Source organism: Cyanistes caeruleus, chromosome Z (assembly GCF_971803275.1).
Source record: "Cyanistes caeruleus chromosome Z, bCyaCae1.hap1.1, whole genome shotgun sequence".
Lineage (NCBI taxonomy): Eukaryota > Metazoa > Chordata > Aves > Passeriformes > Paridae > Cyanistes > Cyanistes caeruleus.
Genome location: NC_141732.1, coordinates 6429395 through 6451612, shown reverse-complemented (window position 1 = coordinate 6451612; position 22218 = coordinate 6429395). Strand labels below are relative to the sequence as shown.

Below are 22218 nucleotides of genomic sequence, written 5' to 3'. Positions count from 1 at the left end.
CCTGCCTTGGCTTCACCTGGGGGACAGAAGCCTCTGGAAATCAGCACTGCCACTCATGTTCCCAGCTTGGAGCAGCAGCTGCTGCTGGTGGTGAGCAGATCCTGCCAGTTCAACTGCTTCCAAATGGGAATAAAGGCAGAGATATATGTACACAGGAGCCCTGGGCATGTCCAATAAATATGGAAATATGTGGAGAGATTTGTTAAGAATTATTTCAGCTGTTATGGCAACAGTGCTTTCTTTCCTGGTTCTGTGCAATGCTTTGGGCCATTCTCTTGGTCTGGTTGCCTTGTCTTTGGTCCCATGTGAGTGCTCAGTTGGGGAACAGGCTGTAGGTGCTTGGGCCACTCTTGCTTTTACTCTTGGATCCCTTGAACAACAGGGTTTGTTTCACCAGGGGACTTTGTGCAGCTTTGTGACAGAGGAGAACTTCCCAGGCTATTTGGTGTTTGCTGTTGGGGAGGTTGGGTTGCTTTGCATAAATTTGCATAAATTCCAATGCAGAACACTTGCTTTGTGATGTCAGGGCATGGTTGCCACATTGTCATGGAGACATCAGAAGGTTGCCTTGGAGCACGGAAGGCCTCAGTGTCAGAGCAGCTCTTGGGCTTGCTCAGTGCAGGAGCATCCTCCTGCTTGAGGCGTTTGTCAGTGGGCAGCTGCACACTGACAGGAGCCTTGTTCTTCTTGAGTTGGAGCAGTGTCTGCAAACTGCCACAGCAGTGCTCCAATGATGGAGCCACTCGCTGCTGCAGTTTGCACTGTTTACGGCTTTATTTATTCCGGCTATTACCTGACAAACCTGGCATGTAAGTAGAGGTTTTCCCTGGGTGTAACCTAACTTGGCTTTTGTAGGTCTTCCTGCTTTTTCTTAGTGCCTGGATTGATTTTGAAACAGAAGGACCATTAGGATGCCACTGCTTTGCTAAAGCTCCTGTCAACAAGTTTAGCAAAAATGGGATGCCTGTAGCCAGGGGTCTGCAGGCAGCATTTGCAAGGGTTCCATTCCCTGCACAGGAGAGTCTGTGGCAGCAGAGTCTGTCCTTTCCTCAGTTTGCTGGCTCAAGCAGGATAGCTTTGAAAATGCAGAGACCTTCTCAGAAGGCCTTCTTAAGACTTTGTGGTTCTCCCCATAATTGAGGGAAAGCTTCTTTTGTTCTCAGTTTTGTCATGAAAGGATTTGACTAAGTTCACCCTTTTCTGAGTGCTAGAGTAGCAATACCCTTTGCAATGAAGTGCAAACTCCAAAGCAGCGAGTGTGTGCTCCTGAACGCTGGAGCTGCTGTTGCTGTGCTGCACAATAGAACTGCCACAGCTCAGGGGGATTTGGGGGAAGATTTTCTGGGCCAATGTTTTCAGCAAGTTAATGAGAATTACTGCATGCAACTTATCTTTTAAAAAAGTACTTGAAAGGGAAAAGAGCAAAAGCTACTTTATCTGTTGGACAAGACTTGAGCATTGAGTGTTAAAGAACACTTTGCATGTTCTTGATCAAGTTTGTGTTCACTTACTGGCAAAAGAGGCCAAAGTGTAGGCACAAGCAAGAATATTGCCCAGTTCCTTGTTGGATGTGTGAAAGAATGGTGTCCCCTGAGGGATGCTGTTAGAGGAAAATACCCTCTTGGTATTTGGGTTCACTTATTCTATGGGATTCAGCAGCCCAGGCAGTTTTCTCACCCCATTGCGTTCATTTTCCCTTGCTCACTGCAGGTCACCTGAGGCGTGTGTTCAGAGGTGCCGATCCTGAGGTGAGTGAGAAAGGAACCTTTGATGTTCCTGCTGCTTGGGAATTGTGGAGCAAGCTGGGAGCTTGGCCTGTGGCAGCAGAGTGTAGGTGGCCAGCTGAGTAGGCTGAAAGGAAATCCATTTCCATGTCTGCAGCAGTGATAGCAAAGGCATTGCTGCCTATTTCCTCATTTTCCACTTCATTGCTTTAAAAGAACCAGAAGACCAGTTTTGCAGAAAGAACACTGCATATTCTTGACAGTAGCCAGGGTGGGAGATCTAATTCAGACAATTTGCAGTCCAGTTGAATTAAGCCATTTTCATTTAGTTGGAGTGACTTAGAATCCCATTGCTATCAAAGTGGATGATTTGTCCTTAGTCGAGCTGGTTGTAGAAATAGAGCAGAATAGAAGTAAGGTTATAAATGATAGGTAGCTGCCTGTCCCTAACACTACTATCTGTGCACAGAGCCCAGAACCAACAGCAGACTCTTCTCTGGCTCCCTCTGCTCCTGGAGAAGAGGCCAAAGAGGAGCAAAATGACCACGAGCCTCCAGCAGTGGTCACACCCCAGCCTGAATATTCAGAGACTGTAAGTGCCACTTCTGGCTGGTGTTGTCTTTAGTGCAAGGCAGAGCTGCAAGTTCCTCAGCAGCCGGCACTTGCTGTTGGTAGCTGAGGCTGCTGAGTGCTGGAGTCGTGCCAGCACCTAGCAAGTCACCCCAGGCAATGGCAGCTGAAAAATGACTTTTGATCTGTCATGTTTAGGCCCCCAATTGCTGGGATTCTGAGAGGGGCCAGCCTGAAGCATGAAGGCTCCCTGTGCCCAGAGGAGGGAGCATTTCAAAGACACTCTGCTCGGCCATGTCACATTCTGGAGAGGACACTGTGGTCTGGAGAGTCCTGTGCCCTACAGACTGGCCAAGTAGCTGCAGGCACAAAAGATGTGGCTCTGACCACACAAGTGCTTTGGGCTGGTTTGTCTCCATGGCCTTCTTGGGTGTGCTTACCTGGGAGTATTTCAGAGACACACTGGGGATGTGAAATTTCTGACTGAAATCAGGGATTTTGGTGCCTTTGTTGCTGGGTTGTTGTTTTGCCTCTTCAGGCAGAGCAGTCAGTAGCAGAGCTGACAGGTGCTCTGAGCCCACGTCTCTTCTGGCTTTTGATAAGCTGCAAAGAGATGATTTTGTGGTCCATGGATCCATGTGGGGCCACTCTTTTCTTGTGTGGCAAAAGACACAAACTGCACAGTTCTGAATCCTTCTTCTGAGGCAAAACCAGAGACTCCATATGTCTGTTGAGACTTTTCTTTCTGAAGTCTGCAGCTTTGAAAACTCCCCTGGAGCCTGGAGGCTGGGATAAAACCGCAAGTCCTTGAGTGCTGTCTTGTGTTGCTAAGAACAGGAAAGGCATCTCCAAAATCTGGATGGTGTCTTGAAAGTCAAATGTGTAACGAGGTGCCTGAGCAGCTGCCTGGGACAAAGCACCCAGGGGTGTCGCTCAACAGCAGCTGAACGTGAGCCAGCTTGGGCCCAGGTGGCCAAGAAGGCCTGGGGCATGCTGGCCATGTGTCAGCAAGAGTGGGGCAGCAGGAGCAGGGCACTGAGTGTCCCCCTGTGCTGGGCAGCACTGTGGTGCTTTAAGTCTGCTTCAAGCAGACTTCCATCAATCCCGACATGACAGTGCTCACCACTTGTGCCACTTCCCTGCCAAACATCCCCTCCCTGCAGCCAAGAAGATTAGACCCTGGAGTGGGTGACAATTTCATCTTTTGCTTTGTTTATTTGTCTATTGGTTTGATTGTAAAAAGGACTCTGTGTAATTTCTCCTTCTGCAGCCATTAAAGGTGCTTTGGCTCAGCCCTTCCTGCCCACTTGCAGCACTGGAAGAAACTCTGTTAGAATTTGAATTTGGAAGATGGCAGTTCTGGAAAATGCAGTATTTTTGCAGGAGAACACATAGTTTGGGGTGGGGATGTTGGGGCAGAAGGAGCTGTTCTGGTGCCAGGCCAGACAGCAGGGCTTGCACATCACTTTCAGGTGAACAGTGCCCATGCCTTTTGGCAGCCCATGGTTGATCAATAGGTGTTGTGTTTGGGAATTGAGCAGGAAATCAATGGCCTTGCATTCCAGCTGGTGCTGAGAGATCAGAGAGGCTGGGAGGGGCTGGTCTTCATTTCTGGTTGCAGCCACTTCAGCACCATCAGTGTGGTTGAGTCCAAGAGAAGAACTTGTCTGAGCACAGATGCACAAAGACTGCAGTTCCCAGAGCAGTGCTCTGCGTCTGACAGCAAAGCACTGACACAATCCAGATTCCCCAAGAGTGTGATTTATTGAAGCAACAGGAGAGCAAGTTCAGCACAGCTGCTGATGGGGGCACTGGCTACCAAGTGTTGATGTGTGTAGGGATAGAAAATATAGTAAGAGAGTTTATAATAGTGATTATCTATCTATCTATCTATCTATCTATCTATCTATCTATCTATCTATCTATCTATCTATCTATCTCTATTTGATAGATATCAAATATTCCATTTGAATATTCCCATCTCTGCTCCAAAGCAGTTGGTGGTATAAAGGTCACCTAAAGGCATCCCTTTGAGGAGAGGAGGAGAGACAGGTTCCATTGACTGATCCAGAGCAGGCAGAGATGATTCCCCCTGCAGAGATGGTTGTTTTTTCCCCTCACAGCTCTTTTCCTCCTCCACTCTCTTCTGCTGTGAAACCTTCTTTTTATGCAACAAATTGCTGCATGTCCTAAGGGAGTGGAACAATCTCAAGCTCTAGGTGGAGTTTGGAGACTTTGGTCATACATGCATTACATGACACATGGTTTCCTTCATTGGCATCCCTAGGGGTGTGTCAATTCATTTGTTGATGGGGCCTTTGGAGGATCTCTGTTAGTGCCGTTCAGAATTCTCAGCTGACAAAAGAGGGAGGATAAACACCTTGGTCCTCTTCCATATACTCAGGTGGCCATAGGGGCTCCCTGACCTCCATCAGAGGATCAAATTGCATACATCCTTATCTCCTGAACGAGCAGGATTTCTAACAAGAGTGTAGATGTCAGAAAGGCAGGAATGGTGGTGCAGGCCTGAAGAGAACATGAAGTCCACAAGTGTCTCTCACAAGGGATGAAATCACACAGGAAGCCACCTGCAGAGCCAGGGTGGAGCTGTGGGACAGGGCTGAGTGTGAGTGACTATGGAAAGACAAAGAGGACAGAGCAGAAGGGGAGGGAGGCCCTCAGCAGACCCTTGAGAAATGGCACACATTTCCTGTCAGCTGCCCAAGAGTCTGTTGGGGACTCAGACCCAGCTGGACCCTGATTGTACTGCCAGTGTCACTTTGGAATCTGTGTCTCCCCATGGGCAGAGAACAAGCCAGGAGAGCAGCAGCACAGTGCTTTGGGAACGTGTGAGCCCATCAGTGTTTGAGTCTTGGCCCACAAATGTTGTGTGGGGAGTTGAAGGCCATGTTCTCTTGCTTTCTGTGCAGGTTGTTCTGGAGAAAGAGCAGGAGCAGATTGATTTGTCAGAGGGGCAATGCCAGACTGAGGGAGAGCTGTTGCCAGCCCGAGAGCAGGAAGAGCAGCTTGGGCAGCAGGTGGAAGAGGCACTGGAGAATGTCCAGGTAAGCCTGACTCAGCAGGTGACAGAGTGCAGGGCAGGAAGAGGGGCATAAAACACAGCTCTTGGGACTGAGGAGGCCAGGAGTCCAAGAGGCACTGAAAGCACAGAGCCTTGTAATCTGCAGAGATCAGCTCTGGGACAGGAGGGTTACAGTGGAAGCAGAGGTGGTTAAGTAGGCAGAAAGAAGTGACTGAATGAGTGTGATTTTGAGGCTGAAAGAGGGAAAAGCTGAGCCTGATGGCAGCTCCCAGTCACTTGTTCTCCATTTGTGTATACAGAACATCAAGGCAGAGCCACAAGCAGAGCTGCCTGAAGCTCAGAATGCCATCGTGGCGGTGAAGAGAAGGCACCAGGAAGACATGAGGAACATTCAAGAGGAGATGACACTCTATCGGCAGAGAAGAGATCAACAAAACAAGGTGAGTGATAGAGTGGCAGCCACTCCACTCATCAAGCTGTCTCTCTCATGTGTTTTAGAGGACAGCAAGGAAAATCTCCAGGCAGAGATGCAGGATATTCAGGCTAGGATCAACGAAAGGGAGAAGAGGCTGGAGAAAGAAATGAAGATGGTGGAAGAGGAAATCAATCACCTGATTCAGGAGAAGAATTTTCTACATAAACAAGTGAGTAAAACAGCAATAGACACTGCAGTCACTGCAGTCTGGTGGTTTGTACCCTTCTTGCCTTTCCTCTGCAGAGCAGCAGGGAGCTGGGGTGATGCCTCTCAGTACCATCCTGCTGTAGTGTCTATCCCAGCTGCTTTGAAGGAAATTTCCTGGTGTGCTGAATCCCAACTACTGCTCTGGACAGTGGCACAAGTCACTTTCCCCTTTTGCCAGCACTCATCTGAGTGCATTCTTGCTGGCCTCTTCCTGCTCTCCTTGTTTCTTCAGGTGTTTTTGCAAGTGAACACAGTCACCCAGATAGATGTTGAACACAAGCCACAAGCTGTCTGTATCCCTTGGGGAATCTGCTCCTCTCCTGCTCATTCCCTTTCCTCCCAGTCAATGAGCTTGGCAGAAAGGGACAAGCTGTAGTCTCTGACTGCTTTGTTCTGTTTGACTTGAGGTGGAAATGTTGACATCTCACCTGGCAGCCTGGGAAGGCTTCCAGCAGATGACTGGTGATGAGGAGCCCCAAGGTCGACATGAGGCACAGCAACTGTCCCAAGCAAAGATGCTGAAGGTTGGGAATGTGTCAAAGATGGAGGAAAAGTGGACTCATTGTGAGGAGGTACAACATTTGGACAAGGATCTGCAAATGTGTCTGCAGTCTTTGGAGGGGGAAAGGGATCCTTGGGAGGAAATGGAATGGTCATTGCTGCAGTCATCCTTCAGAAAATCCATGAAAATGGAATATGAAACTGGCTATGAACTCAATTAAAACCAACTTCTGGTTTTGACCATTTGGTTTCAGAAGCAGGTGTCCAAAATAATCCAGTTTATGAGCTTGGCATGTGGCTAAGAGCAACTTCTTACGGGCTTGAATTTGAAAAGGGTACTCGGGGTAATCTCTGCCATTCACTTTTCTGACACCAACTCATTTCTACTCTCAGAGCTACCAAGGAGCCTTGGTTCCCCTCCCTGAGAAGTGGAGCCTGTGCAATTTCTTCATCTCCAGCACTGACACAGATGCTGCTCAGCCACAGGAGGATTTCCCGGAGCTACTGAGTACATCTAGTTTATTTCTTGTCTGAGGGACAGTGAATTGTGTGCATGTGCCAGACTTAGCTGTACCAAATGTTCCTCCTCAGTTTGGTGTCACAGGGACATTTAGGTCTCTCCACAGGAAGTGCTCTGCTTCGAGGCAGGGAGAGAGCACTCTGCATGTTCCTGCTGTCCCTGAGGGCAGCCTGGACTGGTTAAAGTTTACCTGGCTTCCCTTTCTACTGAAGAAAGAAGCAGGAATTGTTGCTGGAGCAGTTGCTTGAGTTCTACCCATTGGCCCAACCCCTGCTCAGATCAGTCTCTAGGAAAACACATCAAGCCCTCTGTGATTCTGCAGCACAACCCATTTAATCTGCTTCTTGCCCATAAGAGCTGCCAGTGTTGTGCCCTCCCATAAAGACCTGGTGGGGCTGAGAAAAGATCCCAGTTGATTCTGTGTGTACTTTCATCTGTTGAGACAAAAAAGGGCATTGATCCACACCTTGATGTGTCTGATGCCAAAGCCAATCCCGTTGTGTCCTGAATGGGGGCAACAGCTTGTCAGGGGCTCAGGCTGGCTGTGGCTTGTGGCCATGGCTTGTCAGTGCTCATGCTTGGCCTTTGGCAGCCTTGCTGTGTGCCCTGGCCCTGAGGGCTGCTGTGACTGCAGGGGCTGGAGCCTTCCTTAGCTGGGAGAGTGGCGCTGCCGCCCAGCCGGCCGCTGCAGAGCCGAGCTGGCCCGAGGCAGCAGCCCCTCGTCTGGGCCGGCTTCTGCACGGCACGGCCTGGACTCCCGAGAGGGACAGCATCTCCTCTGGGCAGCTGTGTGTGTCACAGCGGCGCCTGAGCAGCACTGCTGTCCTCGCTGCCCTTGCCCGCTGTGCCCACTTGGGAAGGTGGGGGGGACGTGTGCGGTGCTGAGAGGCCGAGTCCAATGGCAGCCACTGATCCGCACTGTCAGGGTGAAGGGAAGCACTGGGGTTCTTCCCATGGGCCACGGGCAAGGGCGTCTTGGAGCTCAGCCTGCTCATACAGGGTGAGGGTCCTGATGCCAAAAGCCCCCTTGGAATGGGTTACAGCATCAGCTGCTCTGCTTTACAGATGGAAAGCCATTCATTCTGTTGGCAAATGGCTACAAGTTGGAGATGATGCCCTCCTCTCCTGGGAATGCATCTCCCTGGGCTTTATTTCCTGACAAGAGAAGTCTTTAAAGGACTGGACAAAACCAATCTCTCTGCTGGCCATTTGGACTGCAGAACTGCCTGGCTTGTTGCTCTTGCTCTTGTTGTTGTTGTGGTTGCTGCCCAGCTGACCACAAAGGGTTCAGAGCCCCAGACAGTGGGGCTTTCATATCTCCTGGAAATTGGAATTTCTGCTTGAAAGTGAGAATCTTGCATTTTGTTTCCCTCAGGGAGAATGGTGAACGTGGAAAATCCCATACGAAAATACATTGAACTGGAAAATCTCGGCAGCGGGTGAGTCCACAGATACTTCTACACAGCCTTGGGCCAGGTGTTTCGCTGGTGGAATATCCATCAAGTGGGAAGTCAGACAAGCTGCAAACATGTTCAGACACCAGGGTTAGTCTGCCCCATCTCTTAGTACTGGCCAGAATTTGTAAGTGTGCTCAGAAGGCATTGCCAAAGACCTCCCCATGCTGCCAACCAAGGTCTTGCCTGCAGCAAGGAACAGAACCTGGTAGATCTCCTTGTCTCTCAAGTGTGGGACAGCTCTGTGGTAATTTCCTTAGCATTTGCGTATGTCTCAAGATTATAGAATTTTGCCACACAAATGACAGGAGAAGAACCTTGCTTACCTGAAAGAGCAACCCGTCCCCTTATGATAGCTCTCAGATAACAGTCCTCAGGGACATTTCTTTCCAAGAGTTTGCTAAAGGAAATACTCCATGCTCAGGATTAGAACTGCCCAGTTTAGAAACTGATAGCCGAGATGAAGGAATAAGCTGTCTTTTTGAGCTGAGGCAGGAAAGCCCAGCACTTCAGAAACAGGCCCAGTGCTCATGTACTGGAGGGGAAAATGTATCATCTGCCTTCTGGCAGACCCCTCCTGCAATCTGCAGCTTTTAGGTATTTACAGCAGAGATCTCCTCTCTGGAGTGGCTTTCACTGCAAGATCTAAATGGCTTCTCCTTTCTTTGCTGCTGTTTTGTTTCTAGGGCTTTTGGAGAGGTTTCTAGAGCACTTGACATTGCCACAGGAGGAGAGGTAAATGTCAACAGCCCCTGGAGACTCTGCTGCTCTCAAGGCCTTTCCCTACGGGTGACATCTGTGCCTGGAGCTTTGGGTAGAGCTGTGCAGCAAAGACACAGGAAGCACAGACTGGTGCCAACCTGCAAATTGCACTTGGGACAGTCTTTGTCCTTCTCAGCTGCCAGTAGGAAGGCAAGGAGGGCAGCGGTTCCTTGCAGAGAAGGACGTGCCCACTTGCTCTCATTTGCTAAAACCAAGGTTTAGCATCTCACTTAGAGCATCTCACTGCTCTTTGGGGCTACAGCTTCAGAGTCCTGAATCCTCATTTCTGGTTGACAGCAAATACATCTGAATGTTACTGGTAGCTCATTAGCCACTTGGGAGCTGTACGTAGGGAGAGATCTGCAAGGTGTCCCTAAAAGCTCAAAGGCCTGCCTGTATCCACAGAGTACCAAGGCACAGATTACTTCTCTGGAAGTGCAGGCAGAGCAGCAGAGGGTGTGGTCAGAACTTTGTGGGTGAGAGTTGATACACCTTTGTTACCAAGTGGACAAGGCAAAGTGGTCAGGTGTCATGTAACTGTCCCCAAGGGAGCAGAGCAATGGGCTGTTGGATTGTCACTTCCTAATTACTCCAATGTCTAATCACAAGGTGCTTTGGCACAGCTTGGCTGTGCCGTTCCAGAATCACTCACTCCATGTGAGAAGCTCCATGCCAACTTCCATAGTTACTCATTTTCAATATCATTTTAGGTGGCCATAAAGAAAATCAATCTTCAAGAACTGGTCGGGAAGGAAGCAACTGCTTATGAACTCATGGTCATGAAAATGAACAGGAACCCCAGCATTGTGACCTATTTAGAGAGGTGAGGGATTCTTGTTTTATCCCACCAATATTTATTTACATACTTCATGCCTGCAAAGTTAAAAACCCACTTTGGATACTGGCAGAAAAAAGAGCTCTTAATTACTGGTTAATTATGATTTCTCACCTTATCTCCAGTGGATGGAAGAGATTTTTGCATTTTGTCTGCATTATTCTACCCTGGCAAATGCAGTTTGAAAATTGTCCAAAAATCTGGACCAGCCCTATCTTAAGAACAAAACACCCTGTAAATTCATTTCCTCCACATTGGATTGGGGCTTAACTTTTTCAAGTTTTTAGGAGCACCTTTGAAGTGCTGATAAACCACCCTAGAGAGAGGATTTCCCTTGCATTGCTGCCCTTTTTCCATTGCTGTGAATGCCAGGAAGACTCGGTGTTTATTAAAAGAGATACCATGTGTGACAGCTTTTTTATCTGGGCTGTTACTAAAACTGCATTTGTCACTTGCTGGCCATCTAAGACATCTCCTTTTTTGTACATGTGCCATTCTCCTTGAGACTGCACAGACTGCAAACCCTGCACAGCCTAGAGGCAATGTCTATTCCTTTTATTCTGTCCTTGTAACAAAGACACCCAGAAACAAGAATCAACTGTTGTCTTTTGCAAACAGCAACGTAGCCATGCATGTTCATCTCCACACCCTTGTTTCCTTCTTTCAGTTACTTTGTGGGGAAGCACCTTTGGCTGGTGATGGAGTACATGGACGGAGGCACTCTGAGAGATATCATCAATGAGACTCAAATGTCAGAAGGAGAGATTGCAGTTGTCAGCCGTGAGGTCAGGGATCCCACCTGTGCTTCCAAGGGCTTGAGCAAGATTGTCTGGGAAACTGGGGCTCAGAATGGGAGTGATTTCATGGGCCAAGCTTGGTTTCTGTGTTGCTGGTATGCTATGGGCAAGCAAGAGCCTTTCAAGTGAACTGCCTGCCAGTGTCCCTGCACTCACTCTACTCACTCCTTGTACTCTTATCTCCTGCAGCTGTAGTCTAGTTCTGTCGCTTCTATTTGGATTTGCTGTTCTCCACCTTGCCTCTCTAAATGCTTACTTTGTGCTTATCTGCACTACATTCCTTACCTCTAAAGCAAAGATGCTGGTGGCAGGATTTGAAACAAACAGCAAAGAAAAAAAGAGGGACTAATTTCTTTTAGGTCTCAGCAGAAAAGGATGGTAGTGCAGCCCAAATGCTGTTTGCTTCTGAGCACACCCACTGCAGCTGCAGTCACTCTGCCTGGTTTGCAGGGGACAGTCTACAACAGCAGTTGCTGCTGCTGTTGCAAAAGCTGCCATGCCTTTCCTGACAAAGGTCCTGCTCTGCTGCTGTTGCAGCAGCAGGCTCTTCCTCTCAGTGGCACTGTGTTCTGCCATTACTCCCCATTCCCCTGCAAAGGGAATTTTTACAGCTGTTTCCTTGCTTGTGTGATGAAATCACATCACTCATTTTTATCTCCCTCTTTTGTTCTCTCTCTCAGTGCCTGCAAGGACTGGATTTTCTTCACTCCAACCATGTGATCCATCGAGATGTGAAGAGCTGCAACATCCTTCTCAGAATGGACGGCTCTGTCAAGCTGGGTCAGTGTATTCTTGGTGAGGTTCAGCCTCCCAGGGATGTGGGGTGTGGGGCTGCTTTCAGTGACTGCCAGCTCCCCAAAAATGGTGCTGATGGCAGTGCAGGGGCCCCTGCTGTGAGCTGAAGGCACAGCTGTGATGTGCACAGAGGTATGACAAGGTACCACAAGCAGTCAAGAGTGGCATTACTGTGTCCCATCCAAAGGGAGAGAGCTACAATCTAAAGCTTTAGAAAAAGAAAGGCCATTGCTGGAGGAAGTGTAAAAAAGGTGGGGATTTTTTGAAGCAGCCAATGCCATATTTCCTTGGTTAAAGCCCTGAGGAAATTGAGCAGGAATGGATTTCCAGCAGATGACAAAGTGCATTCTGAGACTGGGAGTGGGCAATTCTTTTGCTTGGTTTCCTAATTGGAGCTGCCTTTCACGGTGTGTTGTTTTCTCCACAGCTGACTTTGGCCTTTCTGCTCAGCTCACCCCTGAGCAGAGGAGACAGAGCTCCGTGGCCAGCACTTCGGGGTGGATGGCGCCTGAAGTCGTGACAGGTCACCCGTACGGCCCCAAAATGGACATATGGTCTTTTGGAATCGTGGGCATCGAAATGGTGGAACGAGAAGTTCCTTCCTGGAATGAAACTCCTGTCTCGGTAAGGCGCATATAAATGCCATTGCCATCTGCTGGCACTACTTCCACCAAGGTCCCCTTCTAAAAATGTCCCTGCAGCACATCAGCATCTGCTGTAGGTTTGGTTGCATCAGCAGGTAAGTGGCAAGTACCCAGTTCAGAAACGTGCCATTTTGGCCTGCAGCCATGCTGGCCTCCGTGACATTTCTCTTTTGCTTTTTGAAAATTCTTGAAGCTTGTCTCTGAAGGAGAAGAATTTTTCAGTGGAGAGTTCAGCAGTGTGATAAATATCCTTTGAGATGGAGTTGGGACCTTCCTGTTTTCAATTTTCTAGAAGAAGAAAAAATGAAAATAAAGAAAAGGGAATGGAAAAGAAAAAGCAGAAAAAAAGAGAAATGGAACGAGAAAAAAAGAAAAAGGAATAGGATAAGGAAAAGGGGGAGGAAGAGGAAGGGAAAAGGGAAGGGAAAAGGAAAGAGAAAGAAGGAAAAGGAAAAGGAAAAGGAAAAGGAAAAGGAAAAGGAAAAGGAAAAGGAAAAGGAAAAGGAAAAGGAAAATATAAAATTAAACTTAAAATTAAAAATAAAAATAAAATCAGGAAAAGAAAAAGAAAAAGAAAAAGAAAAAGAAAAAGAAAAAGAAAAAGAAAAAGAAAAAGAAAAAGAAAAAGAAAAAGAAAAAGAAAAAGAAAAGGAAAATAATAGAACAAAAAGGAAAAGTAAACAGAAAATACAAAAATCAAAGTAGTTCTGCTTACTTTTTCCTTTATTAAACAAAGCACATCCATTTTTGTCCAAATTCTAGCATCTTTTCCAAATCCTGTGGGACCTCCAAACTTTCAGGCTTTCAAGTCATCTGTACATTGTTCTGTCATGTGTCTGGGTGGCCTGGATAAATTCAGGATGTGTTTTTCTCCAGCTGCAGTTAGAATTGTGTGCCAAAGCCCCGGCTGTTTCTTGGTACTTGAACAGGAGGATGAGCCTGCAGTCAGGTGCCTGGGGCTGGGATCCAAGGGGTGCAGTTGACGCCGGTGCTGTTCCTTTAGCACAGGAGCAGGGCCATCCCTGGGTTGCACAGCGCTAGTGACAGTGAGGACTCCTCACCATGCCCACTAGCTGAGCTCAGCTGCAGAGGGACGGGATAAAACCTTCTTTTTGACCTCTGCTGCTGTGGGAAAAGTGAAGGAAGTTTTCCTCTGGCTTGAAGAGGATCAAAGTCTCCTTGGTCAGCATCTATTTCATTGCCACCAGCACTGGTGGGCGTTTTCATGCAGACTCCTAGGCCTCTCCCCACTGTCATTTCTGTCTGTTTTAAATGCTTTCTGCATCTGCATTTCTTTCAAGAACAGAACAAAAAGCTTGATGATTTTTGTTTCATGGAAGCTGTGCTTAAGGGACCAACAAGCATGGCAGTGATCCCTTTTGTGTAATAATCCTTGGAAATAGTATAGCTAGAGCTATAGCTATTCCCCCTTCCAAATGGCCTGTCAAGCTATTCACACAAGTTGGAGTGAATCCTCAGAGAAGCAAAAGCTGCATTTGGTGATGAAGTTCTCATTAACCAGAGAACTAGTCAGTGAAAATCAGCTGCCAAGGCAAGATCTGCTGGATGTTGGAAAAGCTGGGGTTGCCTCGGTGTTTAAGTTTTTTATTGGTATAGGAAAGTCATCTCTGCCTCTCTGCCAGGGCAAAAAATGCCACTGCAGAGTGGAGCTGAAACAATGGGCTCTGGGAGAGCAGTTGCAGATGGGAAAGAAGCAGGTGGAGCCTTGTGTTTCCTTTTTCTCCAGCCTCAACTCCTGATAAACATAAGAGGGACACCAAAGCTGTGGCAGCCCAACCTATTCTCGCTTTTGCTGCATGACTTCCTGAACTGCTGCCTGCAGACAGACGAGGCACAGCGCTGGTCTGCTGAGGAGCTCCTGCAGGTAAAATGCCAAGGGGCTGCAGGTGAAACAGTGTCTGAGGGATGGGCTCCTCCTCCGCTGAAATCCAAGGCATCAGATGTGCCCCCCTCCTCCTCACCTCCAATCTTCCTTCTGTTCAAATGGAAATGGCGAGGAATTCTAGCAGGACTGGCAGGGACCTGTAAAGCTCATGTGGTCCAAGTGCCCTGCAATGAGCAGGGACATCTTTAAAGGGATCAGGATGTTCAGAACCCTCTCCCACCTGCCTGGAATGGTTCCAGGGACAGGGCACCTACAAGCTCTTAGGACAACCTGTGCTAGTGTTGTTTGTGTGCCCAAGGAAACAAGTTCTTCCTTAGACTTCTTCTGATTCCATCCCCTTTTTCTTTAAACATATTAGCCCATGTCCTGTTGTCACTGGACCTATTCAAAAAGATGTCCTGCACACCCTCAGAAGCCACTCTGAAGTTTTGGAAAGTGGCTAGAAAGTCTCCCTGGGGCCTGTTCTTCTCCAGGCTGAATAACTCCAGCTCTCTCAGCCTGGCAGAGAAAGCACCATTTCAAGAGCCCTGCTAGGGCAAAAGTCCCATCAAAATGAAGAAAGAAGAATCAATGGATGAGTGGGATTCTGGGCCAGGTTTGCCTGTGATGGCAAGGTCCTGCACGTGAAGATGGAGGTGCAGATGCCCCCATTGGTTCCCTTTCTGGGTCTGTCTGGGGACCAGAGGAATCCTGATTGAGGCTGTGAAGCATTGAGCTTGGAAAGTCATGGTTAACTGAGTTTTGTTGATTTCTTTTTTTCCCTTTTGGGCAGCATCCACTTGTAACATTAACTGAGCCTGTGTCCAGCCTGGTGCCGCTGATCATTTCAGTGAAGAGGAGGAAGGAGGAGAAAACATCAGGACCAGCGTAGAGTCAGCTTGTAGACTAGGATTGTAGAGTAGGGTTATAGAGTCAGATTGTAGACTAGAATTGTAGAGTAGGGTTATAGAGTAGGATTCTGAACTAGGATTATAGAGTAGGGTTCTAGAGTAGGATTGTGGACTAGAATTGTAGAGTAGGGTTATAGAGTAGGACTATAAATCAATAAAATTTCTAAAATTTTAACTCATCTGGAAGATTGCTTTCTTTTTTACCCTGTGAATAAACTCAGCATTTCCTTCTGACTTATCAGTTGTCTCTTCAAGGTGCAAAGTGATATTCATGTCTTCTTTGGTGTGCTTTGAAAGTGGGGAAGGATCTTCTTCAGTCATCCTCTCCAAAGTGCATTGCCTTTGGAATTTGGCTCACTGGCTGTGTTTTGCCCAGCTGTGTGGTATGTCTAATTGAGGCAGAAAGGGCAATGGCATTTGCAGGCAAAAGCAGTGGAGGAATGGGGCAGCCGAAACATCCTGTGCAGATGCAGGCCTTCAGCTGTGACTCCAGAGCATTTGGGTTCCTGCCATTTGGATTTGTATCCCTGTGGTGGTTTCCCATTGATTGATATTTGGAGAAGGAAGAAACCACCTATGGAAGAGATTTCTCGGAAAGAAGCTGCTGGGAGCTCCTTCTGTGCCTGGGAAAGGTCAATAGCTGGCTAGTGCTGAGAAGTGACAACATTTTGAACCATTTAGAAATGAGGTCTGCCTCTGTGAGATCTACGTTTTTAAAAATAAAGCTTGGGAAATCTCTCTCTTGGCTTCCGGACCCAGAAGGTGACGGAGCTCTGGTGAGGCCGGCCCTGCTCACCCACGGCCTGTGCTCCTGGGAGAGGCTGGGCCGGACCCCAGTGGCTCCTGGACGGGGGATGGAGGCTGCAGAATCCCAGCCCCAGGCAAGGCTGGGCCACAGCTGCTGACATCTCGCTGACACTAAACCCTCTCCCCAGCACACACCTATGGCTCCAGGCCGAGCCTCCCCTCCCAGCAGCTGCCGGGCAGAGAGAGGAGCCCAGGGCAGCCTGAAATCATCATCATAATTGCTGCAGCCACTGCCCATGACCATCTGCAGACCTAGCAAGATTTAAGCCTTTCATTTAACCCTATCAGTGCACAGATGAGAACTGCAGACCACCATTCTCCCCTCAAGAGAAAAGGACAAAGTGGGGACACGTAGAAGACAACATGAAGACACTGGGGTCATTAAAGTAAGAATCAAAGAAGGTGAATGAGGAGATGTCTCAGTGTTGGGCTGAAAATTTCTTTTGGTAGGGCTATGGAGATAGAAAATGATACACAGAAATATCTCCTTCAATTCATGAGAGAGGATGGGGGAATGAAGCATTCAAACTGTGCATGTGAACAGAGGCATGCACTGATAAGAAGCCAAGCAGATGTTGCAGTAGCTGTGATCCCATGAGAAGTCTGAACAGAGAGCGAGAGAGATGAGAGTGAGGAAGACCTTTTGCCCCCAGGGAGAGAAGAAGAAAAGCTCTGTTCCCAGAGGTGATGACAGAGACAGATGAAGGGAACATTTGCCTTTGAACAACTCATCCTTAAAATAATACCCCATGGGTTCATAGCCCATGAAGACACTTGTAGCAGGGCTGTGAAAATGGGAAGGATTTCACAACTGCAGAACTTAACCTGGGCAGATGCTATCTGTGGAAATGAAAAGCCATGAGAGAACTGTTTCTTGTAGAGAAGTCTTGGTGGCATGGCAAGAGAAATCTTCTCTCCCTTCACGAACTGACAGAGGAGTATTGTATTGTTGGTACTGATTTAACATCCCATGTTTTGTGTCTGTGCTGTCAGCTTGAAAAGGAAAGAAGTTAGTCAGGGGGAGGAAAAGAGTCCTTGAAGTCTTATTCTGATGCTTCTCCTTCTTGTAGTCCTGTTAATAAAGTTTCTTTATACCTTTTATGTTTTGAGCCTGTTTTGCCCTTCTCCTAATCCATATCTCCCAGCAAAAACAAATGAGTAAGTGCACTGGTGATTTTAGCCAGTGCTAAACCCACCACATTATTTAATAATTATAAAATAGAATTATTACAAGAAAAATAATTGTCCTGGTGTGACTTTATATATCTTGAGTTCTGCACCTTTAAGGTTTGCTTTGGGAGCTGGGGGGAAGTTGAAGCTGCTGGAGGCTGATGGGACGTTTTTCTCCTGACCAATTACTAGTCATTTCTGAGAACTCCCAGTGATTCTGACCATTGAAAAGTGAGATCAACTTGTGAATACCTATCGTAAGGCTTAAGACTGGGAATTTCTTGTTCTCTTTGGTTTCCATCTTTTGAACAGGTAACAATGCTCCAGCTCCGGCTCCGGCTCAGCCTCTTCCTCCCCAACCAGGCCGGACAAGGCCGCGGAGGGTGGGGGGAAGGAGAAGAGCAGAGGCAGCCGGCCTGACTTGGTTTGCAGTTTGTGTCACTGAACTGAAACCTGACTCCATGAACATCTGCAGCTTTCCAAGACTTGAACTCTTTTACTACCTGGATGAGACTTACAGATTAACCCTTTTTTCCCAGAGTGAGGGGAAGAGAGAGGGATCATCAGCATGAAGAAGGCACAATAAAACCATCAAAGTCAGTGAAGAAAAGAATTAAGTTTTAGATGGGGAAGAGAGAATCAGGAGATGCTTTAATAAGCTGAAATATTTTTCTGTTTAAGCTATAGAGATGGACAATAGTGTTCTGAAAATAAAATTCCTTTAATTCATGACAGAGTATATTGGGAGGAATAGAGTGTTTCAAAGTGTGGATTTTAAGCAAAAGGTGGAGTAGTTGTGATACAGTGATGTGCTGGAACAGAGGGGGAGAAGTAATAGTTGAAGATTTGTGGCTTTGTAGAGGCAAAGAAAAACCTTCTGTTTCCAGGGAGGCTCAGAGAGACAGATGAAGAGAACTTTTGCCTTTGAATAACTCATCCCTAAAAATGACATCCCTAGAACCATTTGACCCATAACACACCTCAGAGTGATGTGAAATGGGAAGAGACAGTTGATGGCAGATTTTTGCGCAGCTGACATCAGAGAAATAGAAAGCTATGAAGAAAATTAGTTCTCTTGTGAAAAACTCCATAGATTAGCAGAAGAAGACTTCTGTTTCTCTATAAGGACGGATGAAAAGACTATAGCAAGAATTGGGACTGTTGCAAGCACCAAAGTTGTTTTTTTGTCTCTATATTGTCAGGTGAACAAGGGAATGGTTGGGTAGTGGGGGAGAAAAGGGTTTTCTGGAGGTTTTATTCTGGTTTTCTTATTCTTACAGTTTTTGTTAATAAACTTTCTTCATTCCTTTTAAGTTTGCAGCCTGTTTTGCTCTTGTTCTAATCCATATCTCCTAGCAAGAAATAAGTAAGTTTTCTAGTAATTCTTTTAGTTACTGCTTTAAAACCACAACATTTATTTGGTGTGTTGGCCGGGAAACAAAATTAGCAAATCTAAACCACTACACAAATTAATTTATTATTCTTGGTGTTTGCCAAGAAGCTGAAATTAGCAAATATAAACCACTACAATCCCTAAGTGCAATCTCTTTGGCTGGATGAGAGTCTTGCTCAAGTGAGAAAGCAGAAAGATCAGTGGTGGTGCTCTGCAAAATTTCCTCCTGTGCAGAGCTGTCAGCGACTGGGAGGTGAGAGCAGGCTGTAAGAGACGGTGCCAAGTTTCCCTCATCTGCCTCACAACCATGGCAAGAACAGAGACCGAGACCCTGAAGACCACAAGGGACTTTGTGCAGAGCTTCTGGCCTGGTTGAGGTGGATGCTTGCTAAGTGATTGTTTGGAGGTGTGCTTGACCTGACACCAGCTTTCCAGAGCAACAGGTCACAGCACAATTGTGATTGTTTGCAGGTGTGTTTGCTGTGCTGCCACGCTACACTGACTTAATTCCTGCTGGTGAGCAGGGACTTGTGAAGAGCGGCCTGCTCTGTGCCTTACACCGGCTTCTCAGAGCAATGAGTCACACCACAATAGCCTATAAATCTCCCCACCTTTTGGCCAACTGCCCCTCACTTTGAAACAGACTATAAAAGTGACTTTTCTAAGTTACTTTCAGAGAGAGATATGTCCCCACAGAAGACACCAGCACCCCCATCTCGTCCATTGGTAGCTATAACCCCCTCCTTTTTTCTCTCTTTACTTTGCTTCTTTATCCCTCCCTTCGCTCTCGCTCTCTCTCTCTCTCTCTCTCTCTCTCTTTCTTATTCTCTCCCTCTCATCTATTGCATAACCCATGTTGCTGGCACTAAAATAAAGGTACATTGTTGCTGTTATGATCTAACCTGAAATTCCTTGGTGTCCTTTTTGCACTCGGAGATCATACAAACCTCTCACAACTCTAACTTGTGTTAGAGGATCGTGACAGAGGCCCTGTCATATTTGATCCATGTTTGAGCAGGTCAAAAAGACAATAAAGAAAACTGTATTGATTAAGGGGTGGGAACTTGACCCTTGCAATAGAAACAATGGGTGGGCAGTTAACTTTTGAAAGAGGAACTGTTCATAATGGAGGCATTGTTGGCATGGAGTCGGTATTCTGAGCCATCGTGGTCTCATCTCACGTGCCGGCCATGTGGGAGCTGATGCTGTCACTGGGAAAATTCCACTCCTGAGCAGGAGATATAAGGCCTGCTTCTGGGCTGGAGGAGTGAGAAGGACAAAATGCAGACAGATTTGATGCAGGGGATGTCCTGAAAGTGCACTGCCTACCTGCCTCTCCTGCCGAGCACCATGCTTCACCTCCTTCTTCTGCTCAGTGGGTTTCTGGGAATCCAGGTGTTGGTATGTATTATTTGCTTCTGCAACTAATGGAATAAATTTTCTTTGCAACCCCCACTGTGTCTTGGCTTCTTTTCTACACGGGTCTCCTTCTGAAGCTATGACAATGACTACCAGAGAGCTTCAGGACCACCCTATTTCCATTTCAATATATTCTGAGACAGGATTTAAATATGTCAAGTAATTTGGGGAAATGTTTAGCCTGTGAGTTTCAGCAAAGTACCGAAGATGTCTTAGTTCCATGGATACAAGCTAGTAGGTGAGATTGCTACATGTGCACAATTTAGGGAAGGGATTCTCCACACACCCTGCACTGAAATAGAGTAATATTTCCTTTTGAACCCTGAGCTGGCTGTGGGGATTGGGCCCTGCTTGGTCACTTTCATTTTGGCCATTTCTCTTGAGCAGGTAAGAAAGATCAAAACAAAATCTTTTCCAGCTCTTTCCCTCTAGTTTACCTTTTGGGGGGGGCCAAAGCTCTGTGCTGCATGTGGCCCAAGTGTGTGCAGAGCAATGCCTGCAGAGCCTCCTCAAAATCCATCAGCACTGCCACTTGATGTTCCCAGCCTGGAGCAGCTGCTGCTGCTGGTGGGCAGATCCTGCCAGTCTGACTGCTTCCAAATGGGAATAAAGGCAGAGGCAGAGACGGACACACAGAGAAGCTCTGGGCTTGTGCAATAAATGGGAAAAGGTATGGGGGAATGGGTTAAGAATTATAACACCTCTTTTGTCAACAGTGCCTTTTCTCCTGCCTTTTTCTACCTTCTCATTTCCTATCTTTTCTCCCTTCCCAATCATGATTGTCACAACTCTCTTGACCATTTCTCACTCTTGTTTCCCAGCCTTTTCACCTCATCTTCCTCGCACTTTTCTTCTCACCTTTCCCACCCTTTTCTCCCCTCTTGTTTCCTTATCCCAGGTTGCTTTCTCAAAATTTCTCCTTATGTTTCTCACTTTTCTCCTCATGCTTCTCACTCTTTTCCTCTCATGTGTCTCACACTTTTTTCTTCACATTTATAATTCTTTTCTCTTCATGGTCCTTATACTTTTTTTCTCATATTTTGTTCCCCTCTTTCACTCATATTTTCTGACTTTTCCCACCCTCGGGTTTCTCTATTTTTTTTTTTTGTTGTTCTTCTGCCTCAGGTTTCCACAATGTTCCTCTCACATTTCCAGCCTCTTTTACTCTTTTCACAAATAAAACTTCTCACGCTCTTCCCCTCACATCCTCTCCCTTCTCTCCCTTTGTTTCTCACCATTTTGTACTCATGTTGCTTAGAATTTTCCCGTCATATTTCCTGCCCTCTTCTCCCCTCACCTTCTTCTCCTCTTATCACTCACATTTCTCACCATTTGCTCCTCATGTTTCTCACCCTTTGCCACTCGTCTTTCCTACCCTTTTCTTCCCTCCTGTAGTGGCCAGGGATCTGGCCAGCGGTGTGGCCATTCTTCCCTGGAGGGAGGAGACCCCTTAGGCTGCAGATGGTTGCCCTCTCCTTGGGAGAGAGACCCTGGCTGGCCACCTTTACAGGTGTGCTGAGGTCAAAAAGCCACCCCCGGCATGCCTCCAGTTTTATGTACATTCTGTGTTTCTCACTGGTTATTCCCTTTGACCCACCCTTTTCCACAGTGGATAAAAAGCAAGTTCTATCCAACCCTAGCAGCTTTTGAACTGGGATTTCTTGGAGGAGAAAGTTGAATTAAAACCTCCTAAGAGATCAGAGCTACGAAGATCTGTCTCTTTTCTTCTGTATTTGCCTTAAGAGCTGTTTTCACTCCAGCAGCCCTTTTGAGGGCTAAAGAGCTGAAAGCCCAGAAGCAGCTGCTGAGGTGCCCGAGCCCTGAAGTTCTCACCACCCCACCGTCACACACAGCTGACTTCTCCTTCCCATTTCTCTCCTTTCCTCACTCACATTTCTCACACTTGTGACCTCCCATTTTCTGCCTTTTTCCTCTCACATTTCTTCACCCACTGCTTCCTGTCAGTGACTCTTTCACTTCAGGAGTTGATGGGTTTCTCTTGTTTTTTGCCTGCAATCCCCTACTCAAAATATCGGGTGCTAGAGCAGCAGCCCAAGAAGCCTCTGCCTGTGCATCTGCTGAACACAAAAGCTCTGCTCAACCTAAAGCATCTAAATTAAGAAGAACCTAAGCCACAATGGATTTCCTGCTGCAGTTTGATGGGTTATTTTCATTCCTACATAGTCTTCATAGTGTTCTAAATAAATAGGTACCCTGAGGGATAGATATCACAGGTGAGCACCCATTGCACAGTCTGCTTTCAGTTAAATTCCATCTCCATTTTCATCACCTCACACTCACTATGA

At 47.1% G+C, this 22218-nt stretch overlaps 1 protein-coding gene across 2 annotated transcripts; it reads left to right on the top strand.

Moving 5' to 3' along the window:
* Positions 1 to 538: 538 nt before the first annotated feature.
* Positions 539 to 15298, top strand: LOC111945013 (serine/threonine-protein kinase PAK 2-like). 2 transcript variants are annotated; one of them, XM_086867789.1, is made up of 15 exons: positions 566 to 809; positions 1711 to 1748; positions 2194 to 2316; positions 5225 to 5359; positions 5637 to 5981; positions 6427 to 6591; positions 6914 to 7028; positions 8416 to 8479; positions 9181 to 9229; positions 9967 to 10079; positions 10759 to 10876; positions 11569 to 11668; positions 12111 to 12307; positions 14075 to 14212; positions 15006 to 15298. In XM_086867789.1, the coding sequence occupies exons 1-15, from the start codon at positions 731 to 733 to the stop codon at positions 15102 to 15104; spliced, it is 1878 nt and encodes a 625-aa protein (XP_086723915.1). In that variant the 5' UTR covers positions 566 to 730; the 3' UTR covers positions 15105 to 15298. The 2 variants fall into 2 exon arrangements, with proteins under 2 accessions (XP_086723916.1, XP_086723915.1); XM_086867790.1 differs by lacking the exon at positions 2194 to 2316 and having other exon boundaries at positions 539 to 809.
* Positions 15299 to 22218: the final 6920 nt, after the last annotated feature.

What these genes read in the sequence shown, in the direction of transcription:
- LOC111945013 (XM_086867789.1), top strand. Translation starts at nt 731, where the DNA reads ATGATGGAGCCACTCGCTGCTGCAGTTTGCACTGTTTACGGCTTTATT. An exon ending in GGATTTCCCGGAGCTACTGA is followed by an intron (nt 7,029 to 8,415) that starts GTACATCTAGTT and finishes TGTTTCCCTCAG; the next exon opens with GGAGAATGGTGAACGTGGAA. An exon ending in TTGCAGTTGTCAGCCGTGAG is followed by an intron (nt 10,877 to 11,568) that starts GTCAGGGATCCC and finishes TCTCTCTCTCAG; the next exon opens with TGCCTGCAAGGACTGGATTT.